The 19,995-nt window shown below is 38.1% G+C and overlaps 1 protein-coding gene across 1 annotated transcript in view; it reads left to right on the top strand.

Moving 5' to 3' along the window:
• Positions 1–917: 917 nt before the first annotated feature.
• LOC149199621 (uncharacterized) overlaps positions 918–19,995 on the top strand; it is a 36,470-nt gene continuing 17,392 nt past the window's right edge. The window contains exon 1 of the mRNA XM_089402508.1: positions 918–1,549. Within this exon, the coding sequence (XP_089258634.1) occupies positions 1,233–1,549 (317 nt within the window). The 5' untranslated portion in view covers positions 918–1,232. The remainder of the gene's footprint in view (positions 1,550–19,995) is intronic.

Raw genomic sequence — 19,995 nt, 5'->3', positions numbered from 1 at the left:
CTGTAGCAAACATGACTAGCAATTTGTATTAATTCTACATATATTGATAATTAATAGATTTCTCTTAAAATATAATTTAGACATTTGTGATTTTTTTAAGATAAAATGTTTAACTCATATACAATTTGAGTGAGCCTAATGGTTAAGAGCATGTGTTTCCTCCTAAGAGGTCACAGGCTCAAAACCAGAGGGGGTAGAGTATGTATGCCTTCGTAAACTTAACAGTCAAATTACTATGCGAAGATGGATCCCTTGTTTCACAAACAAGGGAGTCTCATACACCAATTTGGTGTGTAACTTAACCATGACCTTAAAATTAAATAATAATAATAATATATTATTTCTCTATAATTATTATTAATAATAGTCTCATATAAATAAAATAACATTATGATTTAATAATTTATTTATTTATTTATAATTTTAACCCTAGTTAGTCAAATTGCTAGGCGAAGGTGGATCCCCTGTTTCACAAACAAGAGAGTCTCATACACCAATTTAGTGTGTAACTTAACCATGACTTTAAAATTAAATAATAATAACAATATATTATTTCTTTTATAATTACTATTAATAATAATCTCATAAAAATAAAATAACATTATGATTTAATAATTTATTTATTTATTTATAATTTTAACCCTAGTAAGTGTTTTGATGTTGTCACAGACCTAAACATCAAATAAAACAAACAGTGTTTTTATGCTGTCACAAACATAAACATCAAATAAAACAAACAACTAAGAAAATCAGAGCAAAACATCTAATAAAATGCAACAAAAGAGCAAACTGAAAACAATCATAAATGAGCAATCATAAATAAGCAGATAATTTTGATCCATGTCCATTTTGAGAAATGTCGACAGGGCCGATACCCAAGTCGACAGGGGCCGATACCCAAGTCACCGCTAACGTGTTGAAGAAGGATTGCTTTGTCATCCTCGTGTAGTGGCCTACACCTTTATCCATTATCAAATTTATATAACACTTCAACTGACGTCCCGGCGCAGGACAAACGACAACTAGTCTTCATTCTTCGGCGACTGGCTAGACATTCTCTGAAATAGAGAATTGCGGGTGCCGTGGTTAATGAGTGCATTGTGGTTTACGGCAGATCGGTTGGAGTTTATTATAATTATTTGAGATTCGAGTGCTTTTCCTCATAATCTTGGAAGCCAAGCTCCAAGGATTTCGCATCTCTCAACAAAGGGTTTCAGTTATAAAAAGGAAAAATGATAGTGGGCAGACGAGGCAGATTTGGTGTTGCAGCTCTGATCGTGGTCGGGGTGGCAATCTACATTGTATTCAGCAGAGTGTATGGAGGGGATAAGCAGGCCATCATGGAGGGATTTCAAGATCTGTTTGCCAAAATGGGGATCTGGGCAATGCCAGCTTATATTTTAGTTCACACAATTACACTGGCCCTGTGTTTGCCATATGCGGTGTTTTTTGAGGCAGGGGCTGCTCTGCTCTTTGGCTTCTTCCGCGGCGTGCTCTGCGTTTTCTCAGCGAAAATACTTGGAGCTTCCCTGTCCTTCTGGCTGGGACGGTGAGTATTGAAAGCCCCCTTTTTTCCCATTGATTCTGTCCTCTGCAATTACAGATCTTAGATTTTCAGTTTTTAACAATTCAAAGGTCCGTTTGCAAAGATACAGGGAAATGTTCGTGTGGTCTCTGTGTAATTTTTCGGTTGTCAAAAATTTATTTATGATTTGAGTAGGGTATGAATACTTGTTTGAGCTGTCAAAGTAATCAAACGTTGAGTAATCACATAGATGGTTCTCCTAATGGCAAAGAGGTCAATATGATATAGATTTACGATATTTTTCAGGGTTAAAAGGAAGATGAAAACATTGAAACAAGGCTTTTTCTTTGCAGCTATGTATTTTGTAGGTTTGCTATTTTAGTTGTCACAATTAAGTTTCAATAATATCCCATCATGTAATTGTTCTTTGGATTCTTTTTTCAGTGGAAAAAAACACTTCTTACCCTTCTTTTTTATATTAATAAAAAAGATAGTACATTTGCAAGTATTCTTTTCTTTCTTTTCATACATCATTTGCATCTAGAAAATATCTCATGAGTCATATGTAATCTATTTCTTAAATCACTGAGTTCATAATGTCCAGTTTTGTTACTGCTATTCAACTTAGTGTTTCCTACGCCCTCAAAAAGAATAATTTGTCAGAGTATAGCCTTCTCAAGACCTTCTTACTGCTATTCAGTATTTACATTACATTTTCCCCAAAATTATGGCACAGTCCTACAAAATACCGAATCTACTATGAGTAATTAATGCTGCCAGCATTAATCATGACTCCTTGTTCATAACCAGAGAAATAGAACTTACCTGGATCCTTATCAATTCCTCTCTTGAAAAGGAAATCTGCTGTCCTGTTTTGCTCCCCATATATGAGGTCGAAATTGATATGATAGAAGGTGCTTACCAGCGTCATGATGCACTTCATCCAGGTCGAAATTGATATGATAGAAGGTGCTTACCAGCGTCATGATGCACTTCATCCAGTTATTTAATATGGGTGGACTGAAACTATTGAAGCCCTTCACCCAGTCTATGATGCCCTTGGTGTCTCCAGTTATTTAATTGTTCTTTGGATTCTATGCATGCCTTTAGTGTGACACTTGCTTTCCTGAAAATGTGAATGTCAATATTCGTCATGTTGCCTTAGTTAAGACCCTCCTCTTTGTTCAATGCAGTTCAATCTTTGTCAACATTCTCTCTTTGTCTTCCATCTTTTCCTTTTTGGAATGTAATTTTTTTTGGTGTTTGTTCTTATAATATTATGTTGTATGTTGAAACAATTACTTATTCCAAAAACTTCTTTTTGCTGCAATATTAGTTAAGCAATTGTAGATAGAACATAAACCAATCCACAATAGAAGACAACTAATAACAGAATGAGACACAGAGAATCTAGGTCCAATGACCAGGGCAAAACCCACAAGGGGAAAACCCAACCAGATTCTTCTTCTAATAGATATCAATTATTCAACAAAGATACAAAGTACAATGAGAGATCAAGAGAATGAGTAAGTTCACCCAAATCTGAACAAGTTGTAACATGAAGATAACTGGTAGCAGCAATAGATGCAAACATTGAATCAACCTTCCCTTCAACTGAATCAACACTGAAACATTGAAGGACTGAATCAACTTTGGTTCACCAAGTTCTGCACTTACTCTCCAAGTCTATCTCTCTCACCTCTCTCAAGTTCAAATTCTTCTTTCACATTGCACAAGTATTGTAGTCAGGTGAGAAGACATGAGACACATATATAGGAGGAGCAATGGATTCTTGTTATAAAGGAGGAGCAATATGCATGCCTTGAGGAAGAGTAACATATGTCATTCAAGAGAGTGTAAGTCATGCCATTAAGGAGAGAAACACGTCTTAGTAACTTATGCCATTAAGGAGAGGTACACATGCCTTAGTAACTTATGCCATTAAGAGAGGTACACATGCCTTAGTTAAAGAGAATGTAACATGTGCATTAAAGAGAGCGTAAGGAATATTTTATGACATGCCTTTAATGAGTGTAAGAGGAATATGCCATGTCTTTAATGAGTGCGTAAGAGAGTGTAATGTATCATTGAGAGAGAGAGAGTTACATAGTGCCGTGTGAGTCATCAATGAGAGAGGTGCGAAGTGATTAAGGTGATGAAGGTAAGGTGACTTGTAATTCCTTTTAATAATAAAATCATAGTATCGTAAAAGATAATAATAATAATATCGTAAAGGATAATAATAATAATATTGATGATTAAGTCAAGATGGGTACAACTAATTTTCAAACAGGGTATTGGGTATGTCAGGGGTACACGTAACAAGTTTTACATATATATAAATGTAAAATAGATTGAAATTAATTGAAATTGTTAATAGTTTATATTATTTTTAAATAAAAACCATTTCACCATTTATTAATGAGCATTCAACATTAGACAAGCTATCCAAAAAACAATAAAATTTGTCATCGAATCATTTCATAATTTATTGATAGGAAAACAATATACTGATAGTATTGTATTAATTACGTCAATAGTTGCGTTTATTTTAGAATAGGACTTCCAGAATTTTAATTTAATTATCAATAATTATTAGGTGGATGGTAGGGTTTTAACCCTATGGAATATTCTAAAATATTCTTAGTAGTAGTCACAAATCAAAGGTTGAGATTTATCTCAAAAGTAGCTATGCCTCTTTTGTCTTTTTAATTAAATTGATTAATTAAAAGAAATGTTATATGAACTTGTGTCATGAACATGAGTTATGGATTTTTAGGCATGTGTTATAAATAATCCATGCTATTGGCCCATGGTATTGTAACAGAGCCTATTTACAAGTTAAGAATCTCCATGGTTAAGAATATTGTTACATGTTTTTTGAAATGTATATATTTTTTTCCAAAAAAGAAAAATTGTAATTTTCATTAAAGTGTATGAAAATTACATGTTGAAGGGTTCATAAAAGATCAAGTCTGCCATTTGAGTGCACAGACTTGTGTATCAAATACTGTACAAAAAACATAACATGCTTACAAAAAAAACCATATTGTTCTGAGAAGACCATATCTGCCTGTATCAATCACATAATGCTATATGAGCTGAGAAACTCTGAGAGGTGCCAGCCAAAACTGAAAACAAATAAAAGTTTATCCATCTCCATGGGCTGCAGCCCCCATTTGGCCATCTATGAATGGCCTGTGGTACTATTCATAGTGTTGACCTTCCCTCTGTTCAGATACCTGCCAGATCCCCCGAGCTTGCTGCGCACCTTCTTTGGAAAGTCCATCAACACATGCATTCCTTTCTCTGAAAATATGTTGACAAGAGATAAAATCAAAATTCTGTTTTATCATCAAAACTTATGCCAGTAGAGGCCTGAGTGTGTGCATATGACAAATTGAAACTTCATTGAACCAGTTTATGACAATATGCGAGTCACCGGAAATTTGAAGCTGCTGGCATCTCTTTTCACCCACGAAGAGTAGGAGTTTCAGGCTCATTAGTTCTGCGAATTTTAAAATGTATATAATATATATGCTTCATATATTAATTCATTTTATATTCATAATAAAAATTTAAAATAAAATTATGATTTAATTAATTTTTATGGTTTATTTTTTATTTTTAAATTTTAACAATTTAAATGTATGATGAGATAAATATTTTTGATGCTTATTAGCATTTACCAACCATTTAATTTATATAGCTGCGTTAATTTTCAAACTAAATTCATTAAAAATTACACAGTAGTATTTCCACAACATAAACAACATAGTTAAATGCCATTAGCCAAACTTCCATGTTCGCTCCTGCTGCATCATCATCAATTAGAATTAGGTCCTCAATCAACAGGTTTTCTAGGCAATCATTGCTCTCAAACATAGGGATTTTTTTTTAACACATAAAATGGCACCACAATACCTGAAATTGGGGTTGTACCCAAAATCGAGGCATATTTCCAAATTGAGGTGGGGGTGTTCTGAGGGCCATCGAGGTACTTTGGGGTGCTTCATGGTACGTACCAATGCCCATCTCGAGCAGGAGAGATGTGTACCCTCACCGGGTATCCAAATCCTATCCCGTAGCACACATACTCTTGTAACAGAGGTACTGGTACACATACTCCGTAACAGAGGTTTGGACTTTTGAACCTTTTAGTGCTCTTATCAAGACTTGGATCAACTGATTTGAATATTTGAATATGTAATTGAATAAGATCTACCGTTTTTTGAACCTTCGTCGGGACTAGTTTAGAGGTTGACCTTGTATGGATTATATCTCTGCGAATTCTGCACCAAATCCTGTGATATTTTCACCTTTGAAAATCTTGGAATCTCGTCTTCCCAGAAACTTTGGTCTCACTAAATTTGGACCTGTCTAACTACAATTATGTCTATAGGACAAAAAGGTACTCTTTAAAGCCTAGATCCAAGGTCAAACCTACTCTGATACCATTTGTATTGCTCTAAATTGCAAAAGCAGAAACTATTTATAAATATAAATACCAACAGATCATGAAATATTACAAAATCAGGTGAATTATTTTAGGTAAATCTGAGTAAATGCAACTAATTGAGATACACAAAATTAGATATCCTCCTTAAATTATGCAAATTAACAAGCTACATGATTTAACACCAAAGGTACACCTTGACAAGGGATAAATTGGCAAAAGTTAAATGAACAACAACTTAGATTGCAAGCCTAGCAGATGGACGCTCGAAAACCTCTTGGAAGAATAGGATATGCATGTTGCAAACTTAGTAACAAGGTCAAAGATGAATACCACTTAGTCATTCACTGCAATATCTAAATAACAAGTAGTATACTGCATAAATATGAGACACTGGAATTGGCTCTCTCTGCCAGACATCGAACATCAACAGACTAGACAAATTGCACAAATTTCCAAAGAAGATCCTAGATTATAGCCCCTGATGCAGATCACCTAAACTGTTTTTCTTCTCTAAACAGCACTGTTCCTTGTCAGAGTTTTCCAAAAATCTGCAGTATGAGAATACCTCTATCTAGCTACCAAAACTCAACCATTTGTTTTCCTAAAACAAATAAACAAACTAATCATAATTTTACTAACATAATAGAGCACTGGGCAGCAGATCTGTTCAAAAACTCTCATCTGAAACTGTCTACATTTCCAAAAACTAGTTCAGTTTCTGGGGCTCACAGGGAATCAAGCTATGGGATTTAAGACATTCCTGCCAACATCCTTTACTGATGTGGCAAGCAACTTAGATTGTTTGCGTCATCTATCCCTTGTTAAAAACAATCTGAACCTCCTGCTTCAGAGTTACTGGGATCAACAGTTTTGCTAAATTCTGCTAGCTGCATTTTAGTAATTCATGTTTTCTCTGACTCTGGCAGACATTTCCATTTGACTAATTGAGTTTATATGTTCTGGTTTGAATGTTTGTAATTGTGGTATCAACAACCTGCTTAATCTCTACACTTTTCTTCTTTGGTAATTGTTCTTGTCACTCTACTGTGGTGTCATCAATATGTTCATTATGAACTTCTGGGTGATAAGCATAAAGATCAGCTACGTTGAAGATGGGTCAATATTCCTGGGATTGAGTTTATTATAGGCACCTTGCAGGTACCTTTCTTTCCACAGATGAAACATAAGCTGCTGTCCAACCTGGATTTCAATTACCCTTCTATGATGATCAGCTTTCATCTTACATGCTTCATTTGTGGTCTGCAATTTCTGCTTCACACACTTGCATATTATGAATGTGTTTAATAAAATGTTCTACACTATTACTATTGGTTTTTGTCCATAAATTTTCTGAAAATGGGACATTTCAGTAGATCTGTTAAGGCTTGAATGATAGGCAAATTCTGCTCGTGTGAAGACTGTGTCCCACTGTCTTAAACTTTTATCAACCAAACTTCTCAGTAGATTACTTAAACTTCTGCGTGCTCATCAGTTTATGGACGATAGGCTGAGCTGTATTGGAATCTGCTATGTAATTTTCTACATAATGTCTTCCAAAAGTGACTAAGAAATTTTGTATCTCTGTCACTTGCAATAGTTGTTGGAACCCAATGCATTGTTCAACTACATTCCTAGTGACAAACAGTTGAGCAATTTGACTATCATCATTAATCTTTTTACTGGGAATGAAATGGACCATTTCAGAAAAATGATCTATCATCACAAATATTGAACTATATCCTTTTTGTGTTCAAGATAGTCCCAAAACAAAGTCCATGGTTTCTTTGCCATGGGCAAAGGCTTATACAAACCAATATTTTGTTGTCCCCCATTAGCAAAGGAGCAACAAAGTTCCTAACATCTTTCTTTCCTCATCTGTGGCCAAAAGAATATTTTGTGCACTAAACTGAATGATGTATCTCTGCCAAAGTGCCCTTCCAGCCCACTTCAATGCAATTCTTGGATCAATTTTTCTCTCATTGATCTAGCTGGAATACGTAGTTTTCTGCCTTTGAACAAAAATACTTTTACCAAAAAATTGTCTTCAAAAGTGCTTCTAGCTGTGTTGAGTTGCTTGTTAAGAGCTGCAAAATTCCACCAAAATATGCTTCATTTGGATCTTCCTCCTTCATTACATTAACGCTGATAATTTCAGTTGGCATATTAATAAGTAAATTGTGCCCCCGTTTAAAGCATCTGCTACAACATCGGATTTATGTGTTCTATGTTGAATAGCATAAGTGTCACTATGCAAGAATGTGACCCATTTGGCATGTTTATGAGAGTTTTTCTTGGAATTTATATAACTTAAGGCTTGATGATCAGTTAACAAAATAAAATTCTTATGTTGCAAATACTGTTGTGAATAGCTGAAAAGCATATAGTTTTCTTTTTCCACATGTAACCATTCCTGGAAATCCCCCAGAGACTTCACGGCTATTGATGGATTGTAACTAGGGTAAACTGTTGAGTAAACTGTTGATATAGACTATAGTACACTTGACCTGGCAGGGACATTAAGTATTAACATATCACATATAGCTGGCCAGGGGACTTGACCTTGAGACATCCTATTTCAATTCATGGCATTCAATCACTTGAGCTGACCCACTGGGATTACAATAGCATATAGTTCTTTGTTAGAAGCGTTGATTTTTTTTTACCATCATTCAATTTTTGATTGAAATATGCTATAGCTTTGACCTCATGGATTGAAACTCCTCCAATTGCTACAGCAAAAGTGTCACATTCAACTCTAAACTTACAAGTCTTCTCAAAATCAGGAAGTGTAAGGATTGGTGCTTCTGTCACCTTTTTGAGCAATTCAATTTTTTTCAGCAGCTTTATGTGAATGCCTTACTTTTTGTGCAATCTTCTAAAGGTGCACAAATGCCACCGAAATTTCTAACACATCCCTTATAGAATCCATGGAAACTTATTATCTCCTTTATACTTTGTGGGATATTCCTCTCAAGTACGGCCTTGATCTTCTGTGGATCCATGCTCATGTCCTCCACTGAAATGATATTTCCAAGATATAGAAGCTTGTCTTTGAAAAATTAACTCTTCTCATTACTGATAAACGATATTTAATCTCTAAGATTTTCCAACACTAATCGTGAGTATTCCACATGCTGCTTCATGCTTTTACTAAAAATTAAAATATCATCAAAATAGACAATTAAATTTCCATGTATTATGACCATTTTTCAACTCAAATGGCATCACCAACCATTTGTTCAAGCAATCCTTGATGTTGAATCCCATTTCTCACTCATCTTCTTTTTGAATTTGGATTTGGTGATAGCCACTTCTCAAGTCAATCTTTGAAAAGACTGTGGCGCTTGCCAAGAAACCCAAAATCATCCACTTCTGGCAGTGGATATGTATGCTCCACAGTGATTTTATTGAGGGCGCTAAAATCTACACAAAATCTCAATTTCCCCTGTCTTTGGTCCTAAAAGAGTGGATCTAGCACAGGGAGGACTCATATCCTCTCTTATATAGCCTTTGTTAGGAAATTCTGTTATTTGTCTCCTTTGAGGAGCCAATACATATGCAGCTTGGTTGGGTAATTTGGCACCCAGAATATGATCAATTTGATGAGTTATAACTTATGCCTCTTGAAAGAGGTAATCATAGTTGTCAGAACTGGACTGGTCATTGAATTGGTAGAGCCCCCGGACCTAGGGAGATTCTTCGCCCTTTGATGCTAGAACATCAACACTCCCTTCAACCAAGGGAAGCATTCTCAACCACTCTAATCTTGCCCATGAAGCATACAAACTTCATCTTGGGACAGAGGCTTTGTGAGAATGTTATCAACCTACTCGACCATAGAAATACATTGGAGTCTCAGTGGTCCCTTCATGTCTCAGATGTAATGGTACCATGTGCTTTGACTTGTCACCACGATCATCTCGTGTACCTGATCAAACAATCCTAAAGCTACCGTGCTTCACAACTCGCCAAGCAAACTGCAATATACTCTGTTTCAATGGTGTTGTCAGCGTTCTGTTCATCATAGTAGACCCCAAGTTGAATTTGTGAACCCCAACAGTTGTACTCAACACATGCTTTGGCTCAATCATAAACTGACTAGCTTCCTTCATTGGATCCATCGCCACAACTGCATTTTGGTCATCCTGGCAGTCCTTGTTGCTTCCTCTGCAGTCCATCATTCCAAAATTTTGAAAGATCTTAATAATATACTTCCTTTTGCCACACTTCTAGTCCCAAGAAGCAATGAATCCAACCAAGATCCTTCATCTTATACTCAGAGGTCAACTCTCTCTGTCTTCACTACTCCTATCATGGAAGCAACTCTGCCTGCCACTGCTTTTCCCTCTGACATGTGAGTCCTACTTCCGTAAAAAATAAGTCATATAATAACGAGATCAACGAAGACTTATCAAATATCTATAAATTCGCGAATACCATGCCTGACAGCTGGAGCAAATGTCTCCTCATAGTCCTCTACCTCTTCCTGTGAGACTCCTCGCTTTGTACTTTTTTATGCTGCCATTAAATGCTTGATCTTGTAAATCTACCTCTTGGCACAATCACATCCTTCAAACTTCTTTCCATCTTCCTCTTAACTAGGAGCCCTTCTGGCATGGTTCTAGATGTCAGTATAATTTCTCTGTTTTGAACACGAATCACTTTAGGGAGAATCCTCTTGTCATAAACTTTGCTTCGTTCTTCCAAATGCTTCTCACTGTTGCCAGGGCCTTTGGCAGGCCTTCATGATGTACCTACAACCCTCATTAGGAGGTCACGGAAGAAATGATTACATCATCAACATGTTGCTTTTCTTTCCTTCATTGCATGAGCTAGGGTTTCTTCTTTCAACATAAACTGTGATCTAGGTCTAGCTCTAGGGTTTTTATCCACAAACGCTAGGGATTTCACATTCAAGACTTCTAGTCTTTTAGGGTTTACAAACCCTAAGATTTCCAATTTTCAGCTTTGTCATGTGCAAATCATCCTTCTATAGTCATGGAACCAATCATTGTTCCTTGAAAAATAATTTGATACAGGATGCCGTAATATCATTTTGAACCCTTGAGGATCATAAACCACTTGAGAAACTCATCACTGGAATTTGTTACTTTAGAGAGGAAGAAACCTTTCTTCCTTTGGCTCAATTTGTTCAAGACTAAAGTACCAACAACATATCTCAGCGAATATAATCATAATCACAACAGTAAAATGCAAGGCATCTTCTGCATACTTGACTAGTGTTAAGTTTAGGTATGTTCTATGCTAGAGCAATTTATTTAAATTTTCATAGTTAGCAATCACATCAGCATTACGATAAACTGCAGATAGAACATAAATATAAAATGCAGAAGACAAGCCAAGACAAGAGGACACAAGATATGGCGCGAGCCAGGGACAAACCCCACAATGTGTGGGGAAACCCTTTGATCAAATCTTCTTTTATCTTCAAAGTTCAGCAGAGAAAGCAAGAGAGATAGTACATTTACAATAGAAGTCAACACTTTGACTTTTGATATCTGCCGAGATCAGTTGAAGACATATTGCTTCAACTGGTTCTCTAAGGTGACTCCTTCACCTATCATAGTACTGCATCTTATCCATCATGCTGCCTCATCACCATGCTGGACCTAGGTGACTGAGCTGCTCTCATCTTCATGCTACTAATCTTGCTGCATCTTCCATGGTCTCATTCATCATCAAGCTGCCCATGCTTATGATTACATTCAACATGATGTTGCCCATGCTCCGTGTATCATTGTGCTGCCCATGCACATGATCTCATACATCATGCTACCCATATATATCAAGTTGTCCATATATATCATGCTGCTCATGATCTCATCTCTATGCTGCATTATGCTTGATCTACATCATGATGCTGCTCATGTCATATATGTTTTCTGCCATATTATACATAGTGTGTCTTTCATGCCATGTCATGCCATAACATGTCAATGAATATGCTGACACAATTCCACTGAAGATTGTTACAGTCATACCATTGACTACCATATTAGCATTACTGCCCGTCAAGTATGCACTGTGATAGATGACAACGTATCGTATATAGTTCATTGTTGTGTGTATAGAGCATTGCCAATGAAGTAGATGTTTCCATACCTGACTGCGTTTCCATATAGACTGTGTTACATCATTACAGAGTGCTGTGCACATATATATACAATGGATTGCCAATGAAGTAGATGTTTCCATACCTGACTGCGTGTTATATCATTACAGAGTGCTGTGCGTTTGCTCCATGACTGCGTGTGGAGTTCCTTTGACTATGTAACCATATCTATATGACTGCGTTAATAAGTTGATTGCTAGCTCAGTGTATAGGGTTTCTATCCACAGCGTAATAGCTTCCAAATCTACACTGCCAGATCTCAGATCACACACGGATTCATCATTTCTGTCCTGCGTATATTTGTTGCGTGAGGGTATCACTTAACTGATTTCATACGTCATGAATATGACCGGCTATATGACTGCGTTATATATATCCGCGTTCCTTATATGTGACAGTCTAGCGTGAGGCGGATATTTAAATTGCGTTCACCATAATCCTGACTGCGTTGATGCACTGTGTACCACGCTGCTAGGAGGAGTCTGATATATTACAAGACGAGACTGTCTCAACATGACTGCACCTAAACATGGTGCAGTCAATGCCCTTTTATGACTGCGGCTAGGTTAGAACAGCGTATGACATACATTTCTTTTGCGTATGAGATATCTCCATTTGACAACGTATAGGTGTCTCGGTTTGCTGCATAGATCGACCTGCGGCTAGGGCATCACCATAAGGCCAGCGTATCTTTTGGTTCTCTCCTTCCAAAAACCCAGACGTGGAGAGGAGATCACCTCAAGGATACATATTCAAAGTGACATCAAATACTCATCTATTTATACTAAAATGAGGATGATGAATAGACACGTCGGTTGTGCTTCTAGAGCCTACATAAGAGCTGGTTGGCTTGATAATAATTACATAAACAAAATAAATTCATATCTCCATAAATACTTATCGGAATCGGATGATCTTTGGATCAATCCTACACCTCTCGATGAGAGGGATCCAATAAAAATATCAGGTGCCATAAATAAACTGACCCACATGGAGTTTGGCCCTAGTTGCCAATTTAACACTCCCTCTCAACTAGGGAGAACTCCATCCGTTGATCCATATGTACGATTGTACTATCTGTGCCATTAACTTGCACTACTCTGCCCATCTTTGCTCAGCTCTGCTCAGCGCTGCTGGCTCTGCTCTGCTCTGCTCATCTTCGCTGAACTATGAAGAAGAAGAATTGGTCAAGAATGAGTCATATCATTCTCCACTGACCTGAAGTCAGTCTCAGAGTGCATACCACTGGTCCCAGACCAGTCTCAACTGACCCGAAGTCAGCTTCATAGTAAGTACCACTCCTACCACTGGTCCCAGACCAGTATCGCAGTCTCAGAGAGTGTACCACTGGTCCCAGACCAGTCTCAACCGACCCGAAGTCAGCGTCATAGTATGTACCACTCTCACTGGTCCCAGACCAGTACTGCACTGACACGAAGTCAGTCTCGGAGTATGTACCACTGGTCCCAGAGCAGTCTCTGCCGACCCGAAGTCAGCATCATAACATGTACAACTCCTACCACTGGTCCCAGACCAGTATCATTGATCCCAGATCAATGGAGGACATCCTAGCGTAGGGAGTACGGTAGATACAACGATGCGTCCATCGGTACTACTATGGTCCCTAACTTCATTTCCCTGCTCATTGATCAGATGAGAGGTACTTCCCATGAGTCCCAGACTGCATGGGTAGAATGCCTCGACAGGAGAACTTAATCAATCCTGTCCTCACAGGAGAACACATCAATCCTGCTACAATCGCCATGGAGAACACATCAATCCAGGCTGCCATGGAGAACACATCAATCCAGGCCTCACAGGAGAACACATCAATCCTGCTACAGTCGCCATGGAGAACACATCAATCCAGGCCTCACAGGAGAACACATCAATCCTGCTACAATCGCCATGGAGAACACATCAATCCAGGCCTCACAGGAGAACTAATCATCCTGCTACACAAGAGAGTGAATCATCTTGTCCCACAAGAGAGCGAATCATCTTGTTTCAGAGCGCACCACCAGGGGAGGGTGAGTCACCCTGTGGTCGTATGTTGCTCCAATAGAACTGCAAGCCCCCCAAAGCTCCTAGAGCTCAATGTATGTAGCATGCAGGACCCTTTTACGAAGGTCTCTCGACGACTCCAAGTCGTTCGGGAAAATCACAAATTTGATCTTTCCTCAGGGCTCTGTCCTGTACATCATCTCAGAGTGATGAAGCCTCCTTGATCATCGACTTACCATATCCCAGATAAGGCAGTATTTGATGTCTATCTGCCGGAGCAACTGTCAAAATACGGGATTCCTCAATAATCGAATCCCATCTCTGGTTGTCACAGAGAATCACAGTGGTATTCATCATGTGTACAAACAACTCACTAAAGAGCTTCAGCAACCAGACTGCCTCACAGAAGGCCATACTATTAGCAATGTATTCGTTCTTGGCGGAGCTTATAGTAACCGACTTCTGCTTCCTACATCGAAGCAAAATCCAAAGAGAACCAACACTGAAAAGTGCTCTAGTGATCCTTCACACTGCTTGCCCACTCATCATTCGAATAATCATGTGGTTTCATATTTTCGGCAGTGTATCTCAATCCATGAGAGATTGTGCCCTGAAGATATCTTAGAAGATTCTTGGCACCAATCTAGTGAGGCTCAACCAAATATGAGCTCACCATGCCAACTACAACACATATGTTCGACCGGAGGTTCTCCAAGAACATCAACGCGAATGAGTTTATGAAACTCAGAGGCATTTCCCAAATCTGGTCTGACATCATTACCATATAACTTCTGAAAGTTAAGATCCTCGAGGCAGTCACAAGCTAGCAGCTTATCTTCCCATATTCAGAATCCAACTCCCTCTGTCTCCTATAAATGAGAGGGTCTGCACCTGTCAGACATAGGTGCTGGTGCAAGAGGTTTATCATCCACAACCTTTGAGTAGAGGTTTGGATCGGTTTCACTCCTAGTGAATCTTAGCTGCATTAGACAGCTATCAATCTTCTCATATTATGCCCGACGTGTTTTTCTTCAAGCCATAGATGGCTTTCTTCCACCTGTATACATGAGATTCCTTGATCATGATTCTCAAACTCCTCGGGTTGTTCCAAACCTGTGAACCTGCTGCATGAGGGGAATGGTCCCCTTATAATATTTTCCTTTGGTACATTTCAGACATGTACCTTCATGCTTCTTTTTGAATTCAGGCATCCTAGTCACCATCTAACTCACAGACCTCCGGTGCTGAGTCAATGGACATGGTCCCCAGTGGACTTCTTGCAACTTGATACAACCCTGAACTCAAAAACATCTTTGAAAGATCTATTTTCAAACACGTACCTTTCCACCGATAAGTGCCACCCTGTAACCTTTGACTCCCATTTCCGAGATGGACATTAGGTTCGATCAGGTACATAAAAGACATTTTGGGGTTCCTTGCTTTCCTGGAAGAGTCAACCATTTCCTTGATGACCTGCATTACCTAGTCATTCTTTTGATCATTGAAGATGTCCCGGGAATGATTGTTATCTTCATCAAGAGATTTGTCTCTGCCATTCAAACACTCCTTCGCATAACGACCGAACTTATTTCAACAAGGCATCCGCCTTTCCTTCCACCCTTAGATCCGAACTTCCCAATGAAGTGATCATAATCTTCCGCTGCGCTATTCTGATAACATTCTCTGCTTTGACTTCACCCTAGGTGAATTATGAGGAACCCATTGATCCTTTTGTCTTGTCCCAACTGTCTTTGGTGATTGCTCTTTCACTCTTGCTTGGGCATTGTCTTCACCTCAGCTCTGATACCATGTTAAGTTTAGGTATGTTCTATGCTAGAGCAATTTATTTAAATTTTCACAGTTAGCAATCACATCAGCATTACGATAAACTGCAGATAGAACATAAATATAAAATGCAGAAGATAAGCCAAGACAAGAGGACACAAGATATGGCGCGAGCCAGGGACAAACCCCACAATGTGTGGGGAAACCCTTTGATCAAATCTTCTTTTATCTTCAAAGTTCAGCAGAGAAAGCAAGAGAGATAGTACATTTACAATAGAAGTCAACACTTTGACTTTTGATATCTGCCGAGATCAGTTGAAGACATATTGCTTCAACTGATTCTCTAAGGTGACTCCTTCACCTATCATAGTACTGCATCTCATCCATCATGCTGCCTCATCACCATGCTGGACCTAGGTGACTGAGCTGCTCTCATCTTCATGCTACTCATCTTGCTGCATCTTCCATGGTCTCATTCATCATCAAGCTGCCCATGCTTATGATTACATTCAACATGATGTTGCCCATGCTCTGTGTATCATTGTGCTGCCCATGCACATGATCTCATACATCATGCTACCCATATATATCAAGTTGTCCATATATATCATGCTGCTCATGATCTCATCTCTATGCTGCATTATGCTTGATCTACATCGTGATGCTGCTCATGTCATATATGTTTTCTGCCATATTATACATAGTGTGTCTTTCATGCCATGTCATGCCATAACATGTCAATGAATATGCTGACACAATTCCACTGAAGATTGTTACAGTCATACCATTGACTACTATTAGCATTACTGCCCGTCAAGTATGCACTGTGATAGATGACAACGTATCGTATATAGTTCATTGTTGTGTGTATAGAGCATTGCCAATGAAGTAGATGTTTCCATACCTGACTGCGTGTTATATCATTACAGAGTGCTGTGCGCATATATATACAATGGATTGCCAATGAAGTAGATGTTTCCATACCTGACTGCGTGTTATATCATTACAGAGTGCTGTGCGCATATATATACAATGGATTGCCTGACTGCGTGTTAGATCATTACAAAGTGCTGTGTGTTTGCTCCATGACTGCGTGTGGAGTTCCTTTGACTATGTAACCATATCTATATGACTGCGTTAATAAGTTGATTGCTAGCTCAGTGTATAGGGTTTCTATCCACAGCGTAATAGCTTTCAAATCTACACTGCCAGATCTCAGATCACACACGGATTCATCATTTCTGTCCTGCGTATATTTGTTGCGTGAGGGTATCACTTAACTGATTTCATATGTCATGAATATGACCGGCTATATGACTGCGTTATATATATCCGCGTTCCTTATATGTGACAGTCTAGCGTGAGGCGGATATTTAAATTGCGTTCACCATAATCCTGACTGCGTTGATGCACAGTGTACCACGCTGCTAGGAGGAGTTTGATATATTACAAGACGAGACTGTCTCAACATGACTGCACCTAAACATGGTGCAGTCAATACCCTTTTATGATTGCGGCTAGGTTAGAACAACGTATGACATACATTTCTTTTGCGTATGAGATATCTCCATTTGACAACGTATAGGTGTCTCGGTTTGCTGCATAGATCGACCTGCGGCTAGGGCATCACCATAAGGCCAGCGTATCTTTTGGTTCTCTCCTTCCAAAAACCCAGACGTGGAGAGGAGATCACCTCAAGGATACATATTCAAAGTGACATCAAATACTCATCTATTTATACTAAAATGAGGATGATGAATAGACACGTCGGTTGGGCTTCTAGAGCCTACATAAGAGCTGGTCGGCTTGATAATAATTACATAAACAAAATAAATTCATATCTCCATAAATACTTATCGGAATCGGATGATCTTTGGATCAATCCTACACCTCTCGATGAGAGGGATCCAATAAAAATATCAGCTGCCATAAATAAACTGACCCACATGGAGTTTGGCCCTAGTTGCCAATTTAACAACTAGAAACCCTTACACAATCACACAAGATATTTTCACACTAGTACAAGGTATATTACATAAGAGGCTTAGATCTCTGCAACAACACTTTTGCTTTTGAATACATATCTTGCAATATAATGCAACCAAAGGAAATATCCCTACATAGTTTCGTACAAAAACTTCAATCCAAATGATCTCAACAAAAGTGTATTGAACTCATTTGGTCCATCCTTTTTAGCAAGCCTTATCTTGCCTTTAGGCCTTATTGAACTTTGAATCATAATCCAAATTTGAAATTGTGATAATGTCATTATTTGTCAAGACAACTTATATGCTATAGAACAACATGTTTACATTCATTGGTTGTGAGGCAGTGAGCCTATAACATCTTCAAAATCCTTATTTAAGACATACTGTCTTCTAGGGTTTTCAAACCCTAAGACAAATAAGATCATTAAATCTGTCACATACAAATTTTCTCGTTAGTTTATCCAAATCATAAGAGAACAAGAATGTGCCATGGAGTCTCACGCCTTTGCAAATGTGATGAAGTTGTCAAAAGGGTGTAGTTATCAGTCAAACAAGGAATGCTTCATCAAAATAAGATGTTTTAGTGTCTTCCATAGAAGTCTTCCAAGAGAACTAGCTCCATCAACGGAGGCAAGCAAACAATCTTCAATTGGTATGAGCATGAGATACTTGGAAAAAAAGGTCCTTCGTTAGTGATACTTTTGAATAGCTTCTTGAACAAAATTTTAACACATACTTACAAGGCTATGCTGTACTTCTTACTAGATCTCTATTCAACCTGCTCCCTAGATGGAGGTACTCGACTACCTTTCAACATGCAACTCAGCTCACAATCTTATGTATTTTTATCCCCTCAATAATAATATTTTAATGTGGACAAAGCTATTGATTGTTGGCAAGTGAGCATCAATGTATTCTTCTTTTTGGATCAACAAGCTAGTTGAAATCTATAAGAATGTTGCTAAAAGAACTTTGATCCAAACAAAATCACGACGAGTAAATCAAGCGATGGTACATACATCACGCTTTAAGAATTGCAATTCAAGGAATGATAAAATCATGCTTATTTAAACCTTCTATGCAAACAAACTTTTAGCAAACTTCTTACCTAGAAGACAATTTCACTGGCCTTTTTGCTAGACTAAGATATTTCGGGCCTATTTTCCTAGGGTTCTTGGCTTCTTTTGATCACCTCCCCAAGGTCTCTCAGTCTCCTATTGTTTGCAGCCTTCCTCATATAGTTTGCGACCTAGCCCTGGGATATTTAGACCTGCTAAGAGATGGACTTCAACCCTCAACCTAGGGCTTTGACCCTCTTCATAACTTCGGCTAGAACGCAGACAAATCTTGGCCTCCTTTGGAACACACTTCGTCCTTTAGATTGTACTAGGGATTTTCTTCATTAGAATGATCTTCAAATTGTTTGAGAGAACAAGCGCTAAAAGGATAGCTTCAAACAAGTTGGCTTCTTCAAGGCTGCTCTTTAACCATGGCTCTAATACCATGTTGAGTTTTCATGATTTCTTAGACTGATAATTACTTCTAATGATTTCTTCATTAATTTATCTTGTGTCACATTCATCATTAAGTAATTGTACAAAGAAAATCTTCAACATTAAAAACAATAATGGCAGTAGGATCATGAAGAGACAATCAAACACAAGAGACATGGGAGTTTATCCTGTGAAAACCCTAACCAGGGAAAAACCACCAACCTTTTCTTAGAGAAATTGTCCAATTCAACAAGAGATACAACTTGAACTTTACAGTCAAATAAAGTCAAATTGACCAATAACCAAACCCAGGTCAAAATTGGTCAAACATACATGAATTCATCTTGTTGAGATAGCCTCAGAAATTTAGTCAACCTGACCTTAGAATTTGGTCAACTGTGCCTCAGAAAATTTCGGGTTGCCTTAGAAAAATTCGATCTTGCTTAGAAGAAACTTTGGTCTGCTTTAGATGACTTTGGTATGCTGCCTCAGAGAACTACCATGTGCGAACAAAAGATAAGTGATCCGAATTGTTGTTGAGGAGCAGGACGTGTTTCCTTTTATATAGAGGTTTGATTGCTCAAAGTGGCGTGACTATCCTAGAGCCG

The sequence above is a fragment of the Pinus tabuliformis genome, chromosome 2_1 (assembly GCF_031772625.1).
Source record: "Pinus tabuliformis cultivar Carrire ecotype Pingquan chromosome 2_1, CPIR1, whole genome shotgun sequence".
In the NCBI taxonomy this organism is placed as follows: Eukaryota; Viridiplantae; Streptophyta; class Pinopsida; order Pinales; family Pinaceae; genus Pinus; species Pinus tabuliformis.
This window is presented reverse-complemented; position numbering and strand designations above follow the sequence as displayed.